The following is a 17,701-nucleotide window of genomic DNA, read 5'->3' on the forward strand; positions in this document are numbered from 1 at the left end:
CCAAGCATACTTTGAGTACCTTTATTTCTTTTACGCTTCTAGTGTGTCCTCAAAAACATAGTGCTAATGAAAACGATCATGTGAATTTTGGAACTTTATGTCAGTGTGCTTCCACAATTCAGTATCATAGCATAAAACAGGCTTACAATAATGGACTTACATCCTTGTTAGGATATTAACAAAAATTTTTAGAAGCCATGGGGCACATTGTGATTCTAGCCTTCTCAATTGTATTTCTGTATCTCTGATCTAGCCACTTTTGTCCATTTCTGCTGTCCTATGATAGTCAACACCATCATTTCCCCCCATTTAGCAAGATAGGAAACCTCAAGTCTTTGACCACATGACACTAATTCCACTCTAGGACTCCCTCCAATCCACACTCCACAGAATAAGAAAAATTATGTTCTTAAAACATATATTTCCTGGTCTACAGCTGTTGCTCATTGTTCTTAAAATAAAAATCCAATTCTTACCAAGGTTGGCATGATTTAGTCTCTGCCAGATCTCCAGGCTGACACCTGTCTTTCTTCCCTTATTGTGCTGAAGTTCCTCAGGTCTTTCATCTTTTTGAGCACCACCAACCTTTTCCCACCTCAGTTATTTGTCATTTTTCTCCACCAAGAATATCTCTCCTCCTCTCCCTCTTACAGTGACTCATACTTGTCATTTAGGTCTGGGTCTCCTGGGAGATACCGCCCCTGACTTCCCTGCCTAAAGTAAGTCACCCCACCAGCTATTCTGCTTACCTCCTTCGCAACACATATTGCAACTTATACTTCTATTCTTTGCTTAGTCACTTGCTATTTTCTCTTTCCTCGTCTGTATATAAGTTATATTGGAGGCAAAAACAACATTTACATTGTGCTTCATAAGAGAGCAGAGTGCTGGAAGTGTTGAGGGAGGGAAGATCAAGAACCAAAGCTATGGTAGGTGAAAACCCCAGGGAGCATACAGAATGGGGCCTAGAGACCGAAGGACAAAACGCCAGCGAACACCATTGTTAAAGGTGCCTGCAAAGAAAATTTAGGACTGGGAAAACTAGGACTGGGATGCCCCAAAAGGATTTTAAGTGAAAAAGTAACCTGATCATATCCAAAAAAATATTAGTTGAGTGTCTACTATGTATATTAATATGTGTGAGGATTCAAGGGCTATATAATATGACAACTGTCCTTAAATAGAAAAAAATCTCAAAATGCTACTATACTAATTTTCCTCCTTTTTTAAAATTGAAGTACAGTTGACACACAATGTTACATTAGTTTCAGGTGCACAACGAAATTATTATACAACTCTATACATTATGCTGTGCTCACCAAACACTGCTATTACAATACCACTGACTATATTACCTATGCTTTATCTTTTGTTCCCTTGACTTACTCATTCCATAACTGGAAGCCTATAACTCCCATTCCTCGATACCTATTTTGCCCACTCCCCAAGACCCCCTCCCCTCTGGCAACCACTAGTTTCTTCTTTGTATTTATGGGTCTGCTTCCGCTTTTGTTTGTTCATTTGTTTTTTAGATTCCACATATAAGTGAAATTATATGATACTCATTCTTCTCTGCTGACTTATTTTACTTATTTCACTCGTACTCAGTATCTTACAATGAGAAATGCACTAAGAAAGCAATGTTTGTTCAAAATGCCTGGTTATTAAAAAAAAAATTGTGTTAGAGTAGGAAAAAAAAAAGTATGGCTACTGTAGCTTTTAGTTAAATAAAGGTTATTATGTTTGTCAGAAACTGTTCAAGAACATTTCTCCTTATGTAAGGCTTACCCCAGTAATGCTGCTTAGGTCAGTGTCTCTCTGGATTATCTGCAGCCTAAATGCCAACTCTGTAAATTAAACCTGTCAAGTGACAGCTTTGCCATAGCATGCATAACCAACCTTTAAAATTTATTTATACTCCATTCCCTTTCTCTGTCCAGATTAAATTCTCCTTTCCTAAGCAATTTTTTACTCACTCCAGACTGTGGCATAATTCAATATGTTCTAAACCGTTCTATGGAAAGTATGGCCCTCCTGATTTCCAATTCCCAAGTGATTTTCATTCAGACTTTAGAACAGCAAAAGAAATTTTTCGAAGTTCACTAAATAAGAAGAGTTTTCTCAAGCTAAATTCTTCCAGGTAACAGTATGTGAATCAGTCATAATGATGGCATGCTATGAAAATGCTATGAATTATTATAGGTCCATAATAAGTCCTTTATTCACTGTCTCAAGGAAGCAGTTCTTTCCAACATGCAAATGTAAATATTCTTTTGACTAATCTGTCCATCACACTGTAATATGCATGCTGAACTTCCACAGAAGTAAATACTATATTAAGTGGCAAGATCTCTAAGGTGAAAACACATTTTCATCTGATTTGAATTTACCTAAGCAATTTCCAGGTTTGTATTTAAGTTGATTAAAATTAGTTATGAAAAGTAGAGGGTTGGGGCTCCTGGGTGGCTCAGTCTGTTAACCATCCAACTCTTGATTTTGGCTCAGGTCATGATCTCAAGGTTCATGAGATTGAGCCCCACTTTGGGTTCTGAACTGGCAGCACAGAGCCTGCTTGGGATTCTCTCTTAGTCTCTCTCTCTCTGCCCCTCCTCCTCCTTCTCTCTCTTAATCTCTCAATTTCTCTCTCAAACAAATAATTAAAAAAAAAAAAAAAGGTACAGACGATGGACAAAATAGAGATTAACTGAAGAGAATTATTTCTTAAAGTGGACAATTTTCTTTAAGTTGTTTGAAAACTCCTTAATTTTACTGAGAAAATATTACTTCTAATGATTGGGTTTGATGACTTAATAAAATGTTTATTTCTGATCCAGCAGGACTCACTTACCTAAAGATATTTACATCTTTAGCATCCACCTAGGTCTCTGACAGTTTCTATGTCTGACATATACAAAACACAATAGCCCAAGTACAGTGATTAGCCAATGGACTTTGACCTTGAAAGGTTTGTTGTGACAAGCTTAAGTGCTTGTTTGGAGATTTCTGTGTCTAAAATTACCACAGAAATGATGTGGTACTATTGTTCAGTTTTATTATTCATCAAACTTATTAAAAAGACTTGATATCCTCATCACAAAAAAAAAAAAAAATTGTAACTATGCATGGCCATGGATGTTAGCTAGACTTATTGTGGGGATTATTTCACAATATATACATAAATATTGAGTCATTAGATTGGACACCTAACACTAATATGATGTTGTATGTCAATTATATCTCAGTAAAATAAATACACAAAAATACATACAAATACATAAAAAAAGACTTGATAAAACTTTAAATCAGTGTCTTAAGGAAAGTAAACTTTTTAACATAGAGCATGCTTCAGTTTTAAACATTCATGCTGACAATTACATGTTCACAGAAATTTAAATGTACTCTACATTTTTTAACATTTTTTTTACAATCACATAGGAAGATTAATTTTATTTTTTTTTAATTTTTTTTTTCAACGTTTTTTATTTATTTTTGGGACAGAGAGAGACAGAGCATGAATGGGGGAGGGGCAGAGAGAGAGGGAGACACAGAGTCGGAAACAGGCTCCAGGCTCCGAGCCATCAGCCCAGAGCCTGATGCGGGGCTCGAACTCACGGACCGCGAGATCGTGACCTGGCTGAAGTCGGACGCTTAACCGACTGCGCCACCCAGGCGCCCCGGAAGATTAATTTTAGATGTAAAGTATAATAGGCTTTTCTATAACAGCAAAAGGAAACAAAACTTTTACAGTGGTGTAATTACGGTTGTGTCCCTAAATTTTTAGGACACTTCTTAAGTATGGGAATATACTTAAGATTGACCTCTGGGGGCGCCTGGGTGGCGCAGTCGGTTAAGCGTCCGACTTCAGCCGGGTCACGATCTCGCGGTCAGTGAGTTCGAGCCCCGCGTCAGGCTCTGGGCTGATGGCTCGGAGCCTGGAGCCTGTTTCCGATTCTGTGTCTCCCTCTCTCTCTGCCCCTCCCCCGTTCATGCTCTGTCTCTCTCTGTCCCAAAAATAAATAAAAAACGTTGAAAAAAAAATTTAAAAAAAAAAAAAAGATTGACCTCTGTACTGGTATCCAGACACCCACTGTAGTATTTGCCTCTACTAAGTATACTCGGCACATTATTATATATTGAAGTCTAGTGTTTGTTTCTGGGTTGGTATTGTCACATTTGACCTTTCTATCATTGCGATGGTAATAAACATACCATATTAAATGTGAAGGTTTTTTGTTTTGTTTTTTGTTTTTAATTTTTTTTTAATGTTTATTCAGTTTTGAGAGACAGAGAACAAGCAGGGGTGGGGCAGAGAGAGATTGGGAGACACAGAATCTGAAGCAGGCTGCAGGCTCTGAGCCGTCAGCAGAGAGCCTGATATGGGGCTCGAACCCACGAACCATGAGATCATGACCTGAGCCGAAGTCAGACACCCAACTGACTGAGCCACCCAGGCACCCCTGTTTTGTTTTTAAAGTAGGCTCCACCCAATGTGGGGCTTGAACTCACGACCCTGAAATTGAGAGTCAAGTGCTCTACTTCCTGAGCCAGCCAGGTGCCCCTATTAAATGTTTTTAATCAGAATTCCTCACAGCCCCAAATCACCATTCTATTGTCTCAATCGACCTAAAGAGATTGAAAGGGATGAAATCCTCCATTCCTCTTATATGTCTGGTATAACTGAAATCATCCCATGTTTACTATGAGATCTGCCACACTTGTAACGATTTCTCTGTTCGTCAACACCAGGATTTGCTGATTTGTTGTCTTCTGCGGTATTTCCTTTTCCATAAGGATCTTCCTCATAATGGTCTTATAGACATTTTTATCTCCCAACTGTCAGATTTTGCATTTTGAATATGTTGATAAAAAGTCCTACCTACCTTGATGAGCTCAAGGACATGCTTGGTAAGTAAAGTAACTTATAGCTGGGCGTCTTGTTTAGTGGCAGAAGTCTTCCATTTCAGGGCTTCTTCTGGAGCTTAGCAAAAGCACTGGCTTTCAGCATTGGGTTTTCTTACCTGTAGAAGTCTGGACCACTATTTGCAAGCACATTGGCTCAGTCTGGAGACCTTTTGCTAATAAGTGCAGGTGCTGATGCTCCAAATGCAAATCAAGAGAGGTTAGTGAGTCTTCAGACCACAGGAGTCTCTGACCAATGTGGGGATGGACTACTGCTCTGTGAGAGTCAACACCTTTAAACTATTGGGCTGACTAGAGCAGACACCCTCAGCACAGCAGTGAACCACAATGGCACAGGACACTTGTAAACATGACAGCTGCCAGAGTGACAGGCCCATGACTACCCTGAGCAAGACCATATTTATATCTCGTTTAAAGTGTGTCCTTTCTCTCAACAGCAAAAGCTTTCTCTAGTTTTTCATCCTTGACCTATGTCCTTTTCAAAATAGAAGAAGGTGGTGCCTCATCTGAGAGGCTAAGACGTCTGGAAGCTGATTAATCCATTTGTGAGTTTGGGCCCGGCTTTTAGAGGTTGATGAACATAACTGACTGGATATTTCATGTCAGTACTACTTTCGGCAATTACAAGATGTGTGCCTTACGAGGCTCACAACTTGTATCACAAGTTTTGCAGGAAAACTGGCTAAGGCTGATTTGTCTCTGCTTACTATTTGTTGAATTTATATCTTGTCCAGCAAATTCATTTTTTGAAAAGTCATTACATGAAAAACTTTCCACCATTTCAATTAGCATCACTGTGTTGACCACCTTTGAAGTGAGAATAGCTGATTGAATGTTTTTCAACTACACTATTGTACATGTTGGTCAAGTTTTGCATTTATTATGAAATTAATTCTGCCCATGACATGTTGTTAATATTTTCTCATAGTGTGCATTAACATTTAAACTTTATTAAAAGTTTTTGCCATATACAAGTTTTTAATTTTTATATAATGAAAATCCTTTTCTGTGTGACTGAGTTCCCTGACCTACTTAGGAAGGTCCCTCACACCCCAAGATTTTTTTTAATACTCCTTTTTTTTTTTTTACATAACACTTTAAAATATTTACTTCTGTTACAGTGTATTTGTAAAAGGAGATTATATATTTCTCAGCTCTGTAGTTTTCCTTGATTTAGATGGATTCAAAGTTTCCTAGGAGAGGAATTTCTTTAAAATGAAGATGATTTTATTTTTGCTTCGTTAAGAGCCTGGTCCAATTCCTTTTTTCAAAAGTGCTTACTTACTTTGTTTACAGCATATATGTTTATAAGAATGTTGAATAAGTACCCAAGCACGGTCTCTGAATAGAAGTACTAATAAATCCTAAAATGGTGCACTACACTGACCGAGAACACAGTTTGATCCCTAAAGCCGTTTTCAATCTACTGCTCTGTGAAAACAGCAAACAAAAGGCCTCAGTGTTAGTAGAAAACCGAGTTTTCAAAGCAGGTAAAAGTCCTGTTTAGTCCCTCCATAAAGTAGAGGAGAAAGGGTTTCCAGATTGTGACAAAGTTGCCCTTGTGTAACACAGAACAATTATAAAGCTTTACTTCTTAAGGGCCTAAATTATGAAAACAGTGGAACAACAGAACTGAAAATGAACAAAACAAGAAAGAAAGAAAGAAAGAAAGAAAGAAAGAAAGAAAGAAAGAAAGAAAGAAAGAAAGAAAGAAAGAAAGAAAGAAAGAAAAGAAAGCTTTAGCTTTGACGCAAAGAATTACAGCAGTCCTTGACATAACCAAAGATTCTTAATTTTTAAAACGCTTCCTTCTAGCAGTGACTAACCTTTCATTATCTGTGACAACACATCAAGTGAGCAGCAGTACAAAGGATGCATGTGATTTCGAAATGCCACAACTGAGCCAACTGCAGTCGCCCGCGTGTGTAGTATGGAGGCGTGACCAAAAAAGACTATAGGAAGCATGGGGCTTTATCTGCCTCACAAGGTACTCTCCCAGTCTCCCCTAGCAGAAGTTTGCGAAGTTTCTCCCCGCTTGAAAGTGCCCCCGGCGACAAGTATCCACCTTGTCCGAGCCTAGGGCCGTGGCATTCAAGGTGTTGAGTCACTGGGTACAGCGGCCGTGCGACATAAATATTATTTGATGACGGAGATCGTAGTGGCGCAGGTGCCAAGGTAAACCGCTGACAAAGATGACTGTGGTTGGACTTATGGCAGAAGAAAGTAGGGTCGGGGCTAAGGCACGGTTCCAGCCCTAAAGGGATTGCATTTTAAGTTTGAGGCAACTTCAAAGCTCCCCATGTGACATCTGCGCACTCCTCGGCGGTTTAAACTATGACAACCAGGGGTTCCGGCGTGATTCCTTACAGTCGATCGAAATCTTCTCCCGCTCCCATTCCTTCCCCACCCCAGACTTGGTCCACCCCTGAGTCCCTCCACTGCCCCTTCCCTCCCCCGCCCTAGAGATGCTACGACTCCAGCGCTTCGCCATTCATCAACCGGTTCACACCGGCAGCGGCCGCCGCGCGGTGACGTCCGCAAGGGGCGGGTCTCCGCCCCCGCTCGTCGGCGCTCGGCCTGGGGCCCCCTGCCGTGATTGGTGGCCGGGAGTTCACACGTCGTGCCGGCTATAAAAGAGAGGGTTTGTGACGCAAGGGCGCCTCGGCGCGCGTATTGGCTCCCCGTACTGCGGGCCGGCTGGGCTACGCGCTCTCCTCGGAGCCGCTCACTGCATGGTAGAGTCTGGTGCCCCCGCCGCCGCCTGCAAAGCCGCCGCCGCCCCGCGAAGACCACCGCTACCCCCTGCCCTGCAGCCGCCGCCACCGCCTGTGTCGCCGCCGCCTCGGGACCGGCTGTATGATTAGGCCACAATCTTCAATGAGTAAACATATTCCTGTGAGTATCCGTCGCACAGCCGCCTCTGGGGCCGGGGTTCCACGGCCGGCCCCCCCATCCCCACCGTCGCCTTTGTTCGGAGCCCGGCGTCCGCTCCCCACCGCCCCAGCACGCAGTTCCGGTGGGTCCCTGGCAAGAGGGGTCCGGACTACGGGCCTGTGGCCGGCCGGTGGGGCTGGCTGCGGGGAGGCGAACGCTGGGGTCCACGGGGCTGCGGAGTGGCGGTTGGCTGCCAGAAGCACCGGCTTCCTCATCCCCGCCGAGCCGGGGACGGTGGGGGCGGTGCGGCCGGGCCTGCGCGGCGGGCGGGGGCGGTTTCGGCCACCGCAGCAGGCCGGGCGGGGCGGCACAAAAGCCGCTTTGTGACCGCCGCCTCCGCCCTTGGCCCTCGGGTCTGGCGCGCCTGGCCGGGGCCCGGCGGGCTCCGCGGCGTCCCGAGTCCCCTTTGTTTGGCCGAAAGAGAGCGGCCCGCCTGGGAAGCGGGAGACGTGGCCCGGGGTGGGGCAAGGGCTGCGCGTGTCACTGCGGAGCCGGATACGGGGAGGGCGCGGCGGCGGGGTCGCCACCAGACCCGGGCCGGCGTGGAGTAGGCGGGGCAGCGGGCGAGGCTGATAACGGTCTCGACCGGGAGGTCTCCGGGCTCGCGGCCCGGAGCGGGACAGGATCCTGGTGCAGCCACCCCTGTGCTCCGCGGCCCGACCGGCGCCTCAGACAAAATGGCCTCGGCGTCCGCGCCTGACTGAAGGCGCGGCGCGAACCCGTGATTGCGGCGCGGACAGGGAGCGCCGCGGGCGGGCCCCGGCGCGCACGGCCGCGTGTGCTGAGCTGCGGCCATCGGGGGCTTTCCCCGAGCTGCAGCCTTACGGGGGCTAGTGCGAGGCTCTGCTAGGTGAGGACACCGACTCCCTGCCCCGCCCTGCTCCCTCAGTCTCCACCTGGTAATTCGAGCTGTTCCGGATTTAACGCCCCACTTCGGGCTCTGGATAATGGGAACAAGTCGAGTCTTGTCCTTTCTCTGGGACAAGTCGGTGGAGAAATGGTCTGGGTCTGAGCGCCTTGGAAACTGCCAGGACTACTGTTGGACTGAAGCGAAGGAGTCCACGGCCGGGCACCAGTATGCACTTTCCCTGCCAATCTTTGGGGCCCTGGATGGCGCCTTTTAATAGGGGACTATTTAGAACTGTTCCTGAAATCCTTGGTGTAATGTGTTGTTGCCTGCTTTTGGCTTGTGGCAACGGCAGGCAACCAGAGCCAGAATTCTGAGGTTTATCTTCTGTCGGTGGAAGCCTTCTGCCATTCCAAGAGTATTAAGTTGTTATTTGCACTGTAGTTGGAACCGTCGACCTGCTTGGGATCCAGATTCTGAGGCAATGCTTCCTGTTATTCTTTTTATATGAATTTTGTTTGATGGCAGTAAATCGGTTGTAAACCAAAAAGCTAGATCATTCCCATGCATTTCACATATGCTCTGTACCAGGTGCGTTACCTAAGATACAAGTAGATCTGAAACAAACTTTCCAACGAACTACTGGACAAAGTGGTCCTGCAGATTAATTGCTTTGACTGCAGTCTGACAGACCAACTTACGCTTCTGCACAGAAATTGCTGTCTTCCCTCTGTGTATATTATTGTGATTATATGCACTGCTAGGTGGAAGGGGAAAGACATTCCTTGGTATTTCTGAGCAGCCTATTGTGGATAGTTTCTCCTGTGGAAAGGAAATTGGTAATGAGGAAATGTCTTAGGCAGTAAGGAAAGGTGTTAGGTAGTTGTGGTCACTGCTATTTTGGTGGAAGTTCCCCCCCAGCCACTGGATGGCTCCACTAAGTGAATTATTTCTGTTGCTTTCTTTGCTCCCTGATGAAAGTTGCTTATATGAAGAGATGTGTCCAGACTCAGCTGTGACAAGAATTTTAGCTGTTAAATGTGGAGATCATGATGTGAAATACTGTCTTACATACTTGCTTTCAGTTGACAAAAGAGTATCTGGAAATCAGAATACCGAACTACACGAGCCATTGCACTTAACACTTTACAAAGATTCTTAAATTCCTTGTATGTCATGGAAAAGCTGCCAGAATCACTTTTTTTTTTTTTCAATTCTAAGGAAATAATATTTAGGATTTGAGGAAAACATATAATTGAAATTATTTTCCAGATTACTGCAGTCTGTGTTTGCTGTAGTAGAGCAAAGTCCTTAATGGTAGTCACTAATGTTTTAACCCAGCTAGCAAATAGGTGAAGGAATAACCTCTGAGGGCTCATTTAAACAAATTTGGAATAATGAAAGTCCTCTTTCTTCTGGGACAATCTTGTAAGAAATGACTCCTGAGGCTAGTTCCTTTGTTTTGACAGAAAAAATGAACTGGGTTTTTGACTTGATGTTTCAATGATTTGCCATATGTGAATTCTTCAAAATGTAGCAAAGTTATTCTGGAGCCTATAACTGGCATGGTGCAAAATGCTATTTAAAGTTGCAAAATGAAAATAGCAGATAGATTGAATTTAATTTTAAGCCTTTTAAATGTTTAAATTTAGGGGAATCTTTTATTCTTAAAAGAATACATTTTATTGGGTAATTTGCCTTTGGAAATACATATAAAGTGTTTGAGGCAGTGCCTGGTACTTGGTGCTTTTATTAACCTATGAATTTTTCTTATTCCTGTCTTTACTCCTAAGCACACACGCAAACACAAGTCTTTTTTTTTTTTTAATAAATGTATATCCTTATGATACTTGATATAATAAGTTGATTGACTTTCAAAGACTCAGATAAGGAAAATCTGTTGAAAGGGAATTATTAGGTTGCTAAGAATCAAATGAGATAGTGTATCTGGAAGAATTTGAAAACTAGTTTCTGTTTTTCCTCTTAAGAACATATTGGTTGAGGGGAGCCGGGCTGGGCTGGCTATGTCAGTTGAACATGTGACTCTTGATCCTTAGGATTGTGAGTTTGAGCCCCATGTTGGTTGCAGAGATTACTTTAAAAATAAAGGTTAAAATACATATATATATATACACATATACATATATACACACACACACATAGGTTGAGTCTTTAGAGGAGTAAGTAAACTATGCAAGAACTAACAGCTTCCAAACTTTTCATGAAATTTACAATATGTAAAAATATTTTATTAGTTGGAAAACTCTACATAGAAAGCTGTTCGTAGGTAGAGCTTATAACAGTGTAAAGCCAATAACTATTTAAAATGAATAATTAATTGAAAAATACATGTAAGTGATATTGACCAAAGGTAACAGTGGTATTTGAGGGTTTTCTGTTTTAGGGCAGTAATTTCAATTTAAAGTAATCTACTTGGGAATGCTTGTTTTATGGTTATTGCTTTAATCTGTAATCACTCTTATATTTTTGTATTTTCAATAAAAGTTGAAGAGGGGGGTTGGGCCCATATTTGAAGATAGTTGTGCACTTAAATACTACAAAAGTGTAACATATTCCTTTGAATTAGAAAACAATTTTTTTTCCTCTCTCTTTTTTTGTTTTAAACAGCAGTTCTGTGGTGTTCTTGGTCACACATTTATGGAGTTTCTGAAGGGCAGTGGAGATTACTGCCAGGCACAGCACGACCTCTATGCAGACAAGTGAACTGTAGAAATTCATTACTACTCCACCAAGAAGCCCCCATAAGAGTGGTTAACCTGGACACAGAGTGTTGAATTGAAATCCACAGAGCATTTTACAAGAGTTCTGACCTGGATGGGGTAAACCTCAGTGCACTTCCTTTCTATTGCCTCAGTATTACTGGATTGAAGAATTGCTGCTTCTTGTTAGGAGGTTCATTTCATTTCCCATTACTCCCAACTTCATACTCAAAGCACTGAGAATTTCAAGTGGAGTATATCGAAGTAGACTCAGTTTCTTTGCATCATTTCTGTTTCAATTGTTAAAATTCTTTCATAACCTTATTGAGTGTTTTTAACAAAATTAACATGGCTCGAATGAACCGCCCAGCTCCTGTGGAAGTCACATACAAGAACATGAGATTTCTCATTACACACAATCCAACCAATGCGACCTTAAACAAATTTATAGAGGTAAGGTTTGATACTCTTATATTGATTACAGTTTGGTGGTGGGACTTTTTATCTAACAAAATATTAGTTTAGAAAATTTGTGTTTGGAGCGGGGCACCTGGGTGACTCAATCGGTTAAGTGTCCGACTTACACTTAGGTCATGATCTCACAATTTGTGAGTTCGAGGGCCCTGTCAGGCTCTGTGCTGACAGCTCAGAGCCTGGAACCTACTTCGGATTCTGTGCCTCCCTCTCTCTGTGCCCCTCCCCCACTTGCACTCTGTCTCTCTCTCTCTCTCTCTTTTAAAAATAAATAAATGTTAAAAAGAAAGAAAATTTCTGTTGGTATAACTGCAGTTCAATTCCCAGAAATGAAATATCAGGTTTTTCCCTTTAGGTTATTTTATACATCTCAAGAAGGACATGTACTTGAATTAGTTTGGATTTATAATAAGATAATTTAGTTGTTCATGCCTCACAGTTTGCTTATTTAAATTTCTGTGAGGGCGGTGTAACAGTATGGTTTTCACAAGAAATTTATAGGAGGAAGGCTACCACTTAGACATTTTTCATGTATCTGCTTAGCCTAATGACTAATATCATAACCAAAGTTAGCTTATGTTTTGGACCCTATTTGATGCTTAGAAGCCAATTTTTAGCTACCAATTATAATTAGTAATAATGGATTATGAGTCTTATACCCTGTAGTTTTAAATGATGTTGGTTTTTTTACACTGTAGTTTCAGGATTTTAGAGTCTTTGAATTTACTTCTAAGGTTCTAAATTACAGTATGTACTGCAAATGAGCAAAAGTTTAAGGAACTAATGTAATCATGTCAGGTCAGATTACTTATAGTCATGAGTGATTCCTTTGGGTTCTATTTTATTTATCTTTGTCCCTGAATTGCTTCTAATCCTCTTTTGGTAGTACTTTATCTCCATCTAGCTTGTGTTACCATAACTATAAACAACTTCCATGTATGAAGGGCCATAGGATTTTTTTTTAACGTCTCATTTGTTAAAAATATGTGATGTTTAGTATTTCCCCTTTTTTATGCTGCTCTGGTATTGTCACTTAAAACAAGATTTTACTTCCCAGAGTTTAGCCATGAAAGTGGATGGGTATGAAAAAATGATACATTGATTTATTTCACTTCCCTATTAAACATACCTAGGTTATATCAGTGATTCCATGAATGAATTTCTGTTAACTAGCAATACCTGTTGGACAGTTGGTGAGCAATAGTAACATTGTTGTAAAGACTTATTAAGTGTGTTTTATGTATGTTTTATCCAGGAACTTAAGAAGTATGGTGTTACCACAATAGTAAGAGTATGTGAAGCAACTTATGACACTACTCTTGTAGAGAAAGAAGGCATCCATGTTCTCGTAAGTATATAATAGTTCCTATGTGTTTATGGTACTATGCTACAAAAAAAATGACTGACTTCAAAATGCCTAATTTTTTTAAGTTATTACAAGAGAATGCATTATCTTAATTTCTAAGTAAAGGTGAAAGCTAAGTAAAGCTTTGAAGTAATGAGATCTTTATAAAGATTCAGCATTTATTTGCATTTCATTGACAGTAGGGTTTCATAAAACACATGTTTAGACATATTAAAATGCTTCTGAAGACATTGGAGTATTAGAAACTAGAATTACTAGTTTGGTATTTTATTAAAAAATCTAAACCGTTTAAATATTCTTTTGACTTAGGATTGGCCTTTTGATGATGGTGCACCACCATCCAACCAGATTGTTGATGACTGGTTAAGTCTTGTAAAAATTAAGTTTCGTGAAGAACCTGGTTGTTGTATTGCTGTTCATTGTGTTGCAGGTCTTGGGAGGTAAGAGAATTTCTTAAATCCGTTTGATGGTATTGGTCTTAATTCTAGTAAAAACTTGATCTTGATTCCAGTAAAGACTCCGTTATCATTTTTTGAGTCATTTTGCTTTGTTACGTTACATATTAAAACTAAATTAAAAAGTAGGTGGGGGTGTCTGGGTGACTCAGTTGGTTAAGCACCCAACGTCAGCTCAAGTTTGTGGGTTCAAGCCCTGCATTGGGCTCTGAACTGACAGCTCGGAGCCTAGAGCCTGCTTTGGATTCTGTGTCTCCCTCTTTTCTCTGCCCCTTCCCTGCTCATGCTCTGTCTCTCTCTGTCTTAAATAAATAAACATTTTTTTTTTAATTTTTTAAAAAAGGTAAATGAATGTAACTATAATGTATTCCAGTACATTATTCCAGTCTGGAACTAACAGACGCTATAGTTGTAATTTACACTTGTCTCTGTGGGCACAATTATTTACAGAGTTAATCGTGTGTGCTAGGTTATATCAATGGTATTAGAGTCATGGTCCAAACTCATTGCGAAAAAGAACTATGAATCGTGTCTAAGGTAATTTGCATTGCATATGGTGTGCTTTTGATAGAGTGCTTGATCCTGAATTCTGATTCAATGAGAACTCCTTACCCAGTAATACCAAAATATTCATGTCCAGATTTGTGCATCACTACCACTGCCCTCCATGCCCTCCACCAAAAAAAAAGTTCTATTCTAGTGGAGGGAAGTAAAATGAACACTGATGGCCCAGTGATTGGGGGGCAGGGGGTTTAAAGCAAACATTTGCAGAAGATCTTTAGGAGAGGAGTTTGTGACCTTTAAAAACAATTTTTTTTTTTTTTTTTAATGGAATATACTTTTCACTGCTTGGAATTCAGGAAAAAATTGTCTGCATTCCTAAATTTTTTCAAAATTGCCCTCCAATAATACAAATCTTAATTTCTAGACTTATTTGCAACAGTTCAAGGCATATTTCATTTTTGGTTCCAGGTAAAAATGTGGGTTTGGTAGGAAAATGCTGATACTTTATTAATTTTTTAACATGAAGTCAAGATTTATTATAAGGTATTACATAGGAAGGGTAGTAAATTATAGTACTTTTGGATTGGGGAATATTTGGAGTATTGAATTTCCTAGGATTTGATTTTTTTTTTTTTAAGTGATTTACCAAAATTCTTACCTTACCAGAGCTCCAGTGCTTGTTGCCCTAGCATTAATTGAAGGTGGAATGAAATATGAAGATGCAGTACAGTTCATAAGACAGTAAGTGTGTAATGAATTTTTTTTCATCATTGTTAGTGAGTTTACTTATATTACAATTTTTCCCCCACGGTCCACCTAACCATTAAGTTCATTTTTAAGACAGTATTAAAGCCAGGAAATAAAGATCTTACCTTTTTTGAATTTCATGTAATTGCTCATATTACAGAGGTTCTAATCCAATAAATTTGTCTTTTCTTGCACCTCATGTAAATGGATATATAAATTTTGACTATTGTAACTAAACACCCAAGATTTTGAACTTTTTACTACCCTTTTTTCATTTACACATGTATGCCTATCCATATTTCTGCATTAAGTCACAGCATACTAATCAAAAGATTAATTGCCACAAGAGAGATAATAATTAATTGCCTATAACATGGTAAATGGAAATACAGAGGGATTTTGCTTTAGTTGCTTCATCTTTTGTTTTTCTCCATCCAGAAAGCGGCGTGGAGCTTTTAACAGCAAGCAACTTTTGTATTTGGAGAAATACCGTCCTAAAATGCGGCTGCGCTTCAAAGACTCCAATGGTCATAGAAACAACTGTTGCATTCAATAAAACTGGGGTGCCTGATGTCATTGCCTTGGAAGTGGAACTTGAAACAGGACCTAATTTGTCATACATATTAGCCAACATGTTGGCTTAGTGAATAAGTCTAATGAAGCTTCCATAGGAGTATTGGAAAGCAGTTTTATCAGGCCACAAGTTTGATGGAATTGCAACCTCTATGCTTGGGTTACGATCAACCTGTTTTGGACACTTAGCAAAAGATTCTTGCTGTTCAGCATTTAAAATGTGCTTATCACTTGTACCAATTGACCTTTCCTGAAATCATGCAGTATTGAGTTATGTCTTTAAATCTATTCCATGCCAGAATCTTATCAATATATATGAAATTTAGAAAGATTAGGTGCCAAAATACCCAGCACAATACTTGTATATTTTTAGTGTTATACAGAACTAAAATCCCAGGAACTATGAACACTCTGGACCTTATGTGGTTTATTCCTTCAGTCATTTCAAACATAGAAATTAGGGCCTATATGGTTATTTGCCTGCTCACTTTATGTTTACATCTCCCACATTTGTACCAGTATACATCAGGTTTGCTCAACCTTTTTTTTTTTTTTGGATTTTTACCAAGTCTTAACAATGATTGTTTCATGTCTTTCTACAAATTATATTTTGTGCTGTTAAGGAAAACCTCCATTTTGAAAATCTACATTGTACAGAAGCACATGTCTTTAATGTCTCCAGACAAAAAAAGCCTTACAGTTAATTTTAATGTTTGCACTTTGGGGTGCAACTTACAGGGAGGGCCTGAAAAAAAGAATGGGAGGGGGCTATTAAGTATTTTTAGTAAAATGTTGCCTTTGTCTTGTGCAGAACATGTAGAATATGCTCTTTAATTTAGTAAATATTTTTTTAAAAGGTAGAGATGCTTTGTTATTGTAGCTAAAACAATTCTTAATCATAAAATTTCTGAAATTCTTGTATTTTTTTTCTTATCTGAAGTTGTTTACCAACTTATTTTTGTTTGAAGTGTGATTTTTTTTCCTTCTCTTCCCAACCTCTCTTGCAAAAAAAAAAAAAAAAAAAAAGTGGGTTTCTGCTAATGAATTGAGCAGACATCTAATATTTTATATGCCTTTTGAGCTGTGTAACTTAATATTTGGATACTTGATAATTTGTTTTATTATGTAATTGATAAAATGGTGATGTGTATTAATGTTAGTTCAACCATATATTTATACTGTCTGGGAATGTGTGGTTATAGTTCTGTGGGAGAAATAATTTGTCAGTGTTCACCAGCTTGTAAAAATCTAGTGCGAGAGCTTAAACATCTAAATAAATAATGAAATGCATTTATCATCATTGAAATTGTTTGGCTTAAAGTTAACTTATTTTGTAGAAAATGATATAAATGAAGTATGCTTCACTTAGTGCCATTTGAAGTATGTCCTCTTTTTTTATTCCTTTAACAAATGAAGGATTAAATGAAGTTGACATTTAGTAAGCTCTTTATAGATACAATTTGTTAAGGTCGTGAGAACTGCTTAATATTAAAAAATACTTTCCATTATAGACTTTCTTTTTTACAGGCTTAGTACACTGCCAACCAGTGTGCTATCCTGAATTAAACTAGAGGAAGGCCTTAATTTGAAGCTCAGTTCCAACAATTAATAACTGGTTTTGAGCAACTTCTGAGCCGGTTTATCATTTACAAATAATAGATCCCTTTGTAGGTTTTGATATTTGAACGTAAGTATCTGGCACATGAGGGCTTAATAAATGTTAAAGTTCTTTCAGTAATCTAAAATGCTTCTTTTGTGTAGTTCATGTTAATCTAAAAAGGACAGATGTCCTTATCTGAACTTTTTTTTAAAATAGTTACAACTGAGTAAGATTCAAAAAGGTACTCCACATTGTGTTTTAAAGATTTTGCTTCCATCTCTTCATGCCAGTTTAGCACCATTCTTGAAACTTAGAGCCAAGGCAAAAGGAATGAGGGCGTCTCTGGGGACCCTTAGTTCTTTATATCTTTGATCTTTTGTAATTGGGGCTAGTTATTTAGCCTGGCTTTTTTGGTTGTTTTGTTCTTTTTTAAATACAGTCTACCCTTGAAGATAATTTTGTGTAATTGATAACTAAATGATGATTGCTTTCTCACATAGCCCATAAAACAGCATTTGTTTATTGAGACGAGGTGGCATCATGGTTAATGAAGCATCTTGA

At 39.6% G+C, this 17,701-nt stretch overlaps 2 protein-coding genes across 3 annotated transcripts; both read left to right on the forward strand.

Annotated features, from left to right (window-relative positions):
- Nucleotides 1-7,683: 7,683 nt before the first annotated feature.
- On the forward strand, nucleotides 7,684-11,468 carry LOC131514399 (uncharacterized). Its single transcript, XM_058734354.1, has 2 exons — nucleotides 7,684-7,815; nucleotides 11,330-11,468. Exons 1-2 carry the CDS (start codon nucleotides 7,777-7,779, stop codon nucleotides 11,423-11,425), a joined length of 135 nt encoding a protein of 44 aa, XP_058590337.1. The 5' UTR covers nucleotides 7,684-7,776; the 3' UTR covers nucleotides 11,426-11,468.
- Nucleotides 11,469-11,743: 275 nt separating this feature from the next.
- Nucleotides 11,744-16,830, forward strand: PTP4A1 (protein tyrosine phosphatase 4A1). Of its 2 annotated transcripts, none has more exons than XM_058734352.1 (5): nucleotides 11,744-11,874; nucleotides 13,151-13,243; nucleotides 13,571-13,701; nucleotides 14,887-14,961; nucleotides 15,406-16,830. In XM_058734352.1, exons 1-5 carry the CDS (start codon nucleotides 11,770-11,772, stop codon nucleotides 15,521-15,523), a joined length of 522 nt encoding a protein of 173 aa, XP_058590335.1. In that variant the 5' UTR covers nucleotides 11,744-11,769; the 3' UTR covers nucleotides 15,524-16,830. The 2 variants fall into 2 exon arrangements, with proteins under 2 accessions (XP_058590335.1, XP_058590336.1); XM_058734353.1 differs by having other exon boundaries at nucleotides 15,410-16,830.
- Nucleotides 16,831-17,701: the final 871 nt, after the last annotated feature.

Source organism: Neofelis nebulosa, chromosome 6, assembly GCF_028018385.1.
Source record: "Neofelis nebulosa isolate mNeoNeb1 chromosome 6, mNeoNeb1.pri, whole genome shotgun sequence".
Lineage (NCBI taxonomy): Eukaryota > Metazoa > Chordata > Mammalia > Carnivora > Felidae > Neofelis > Neofelis nebulosa.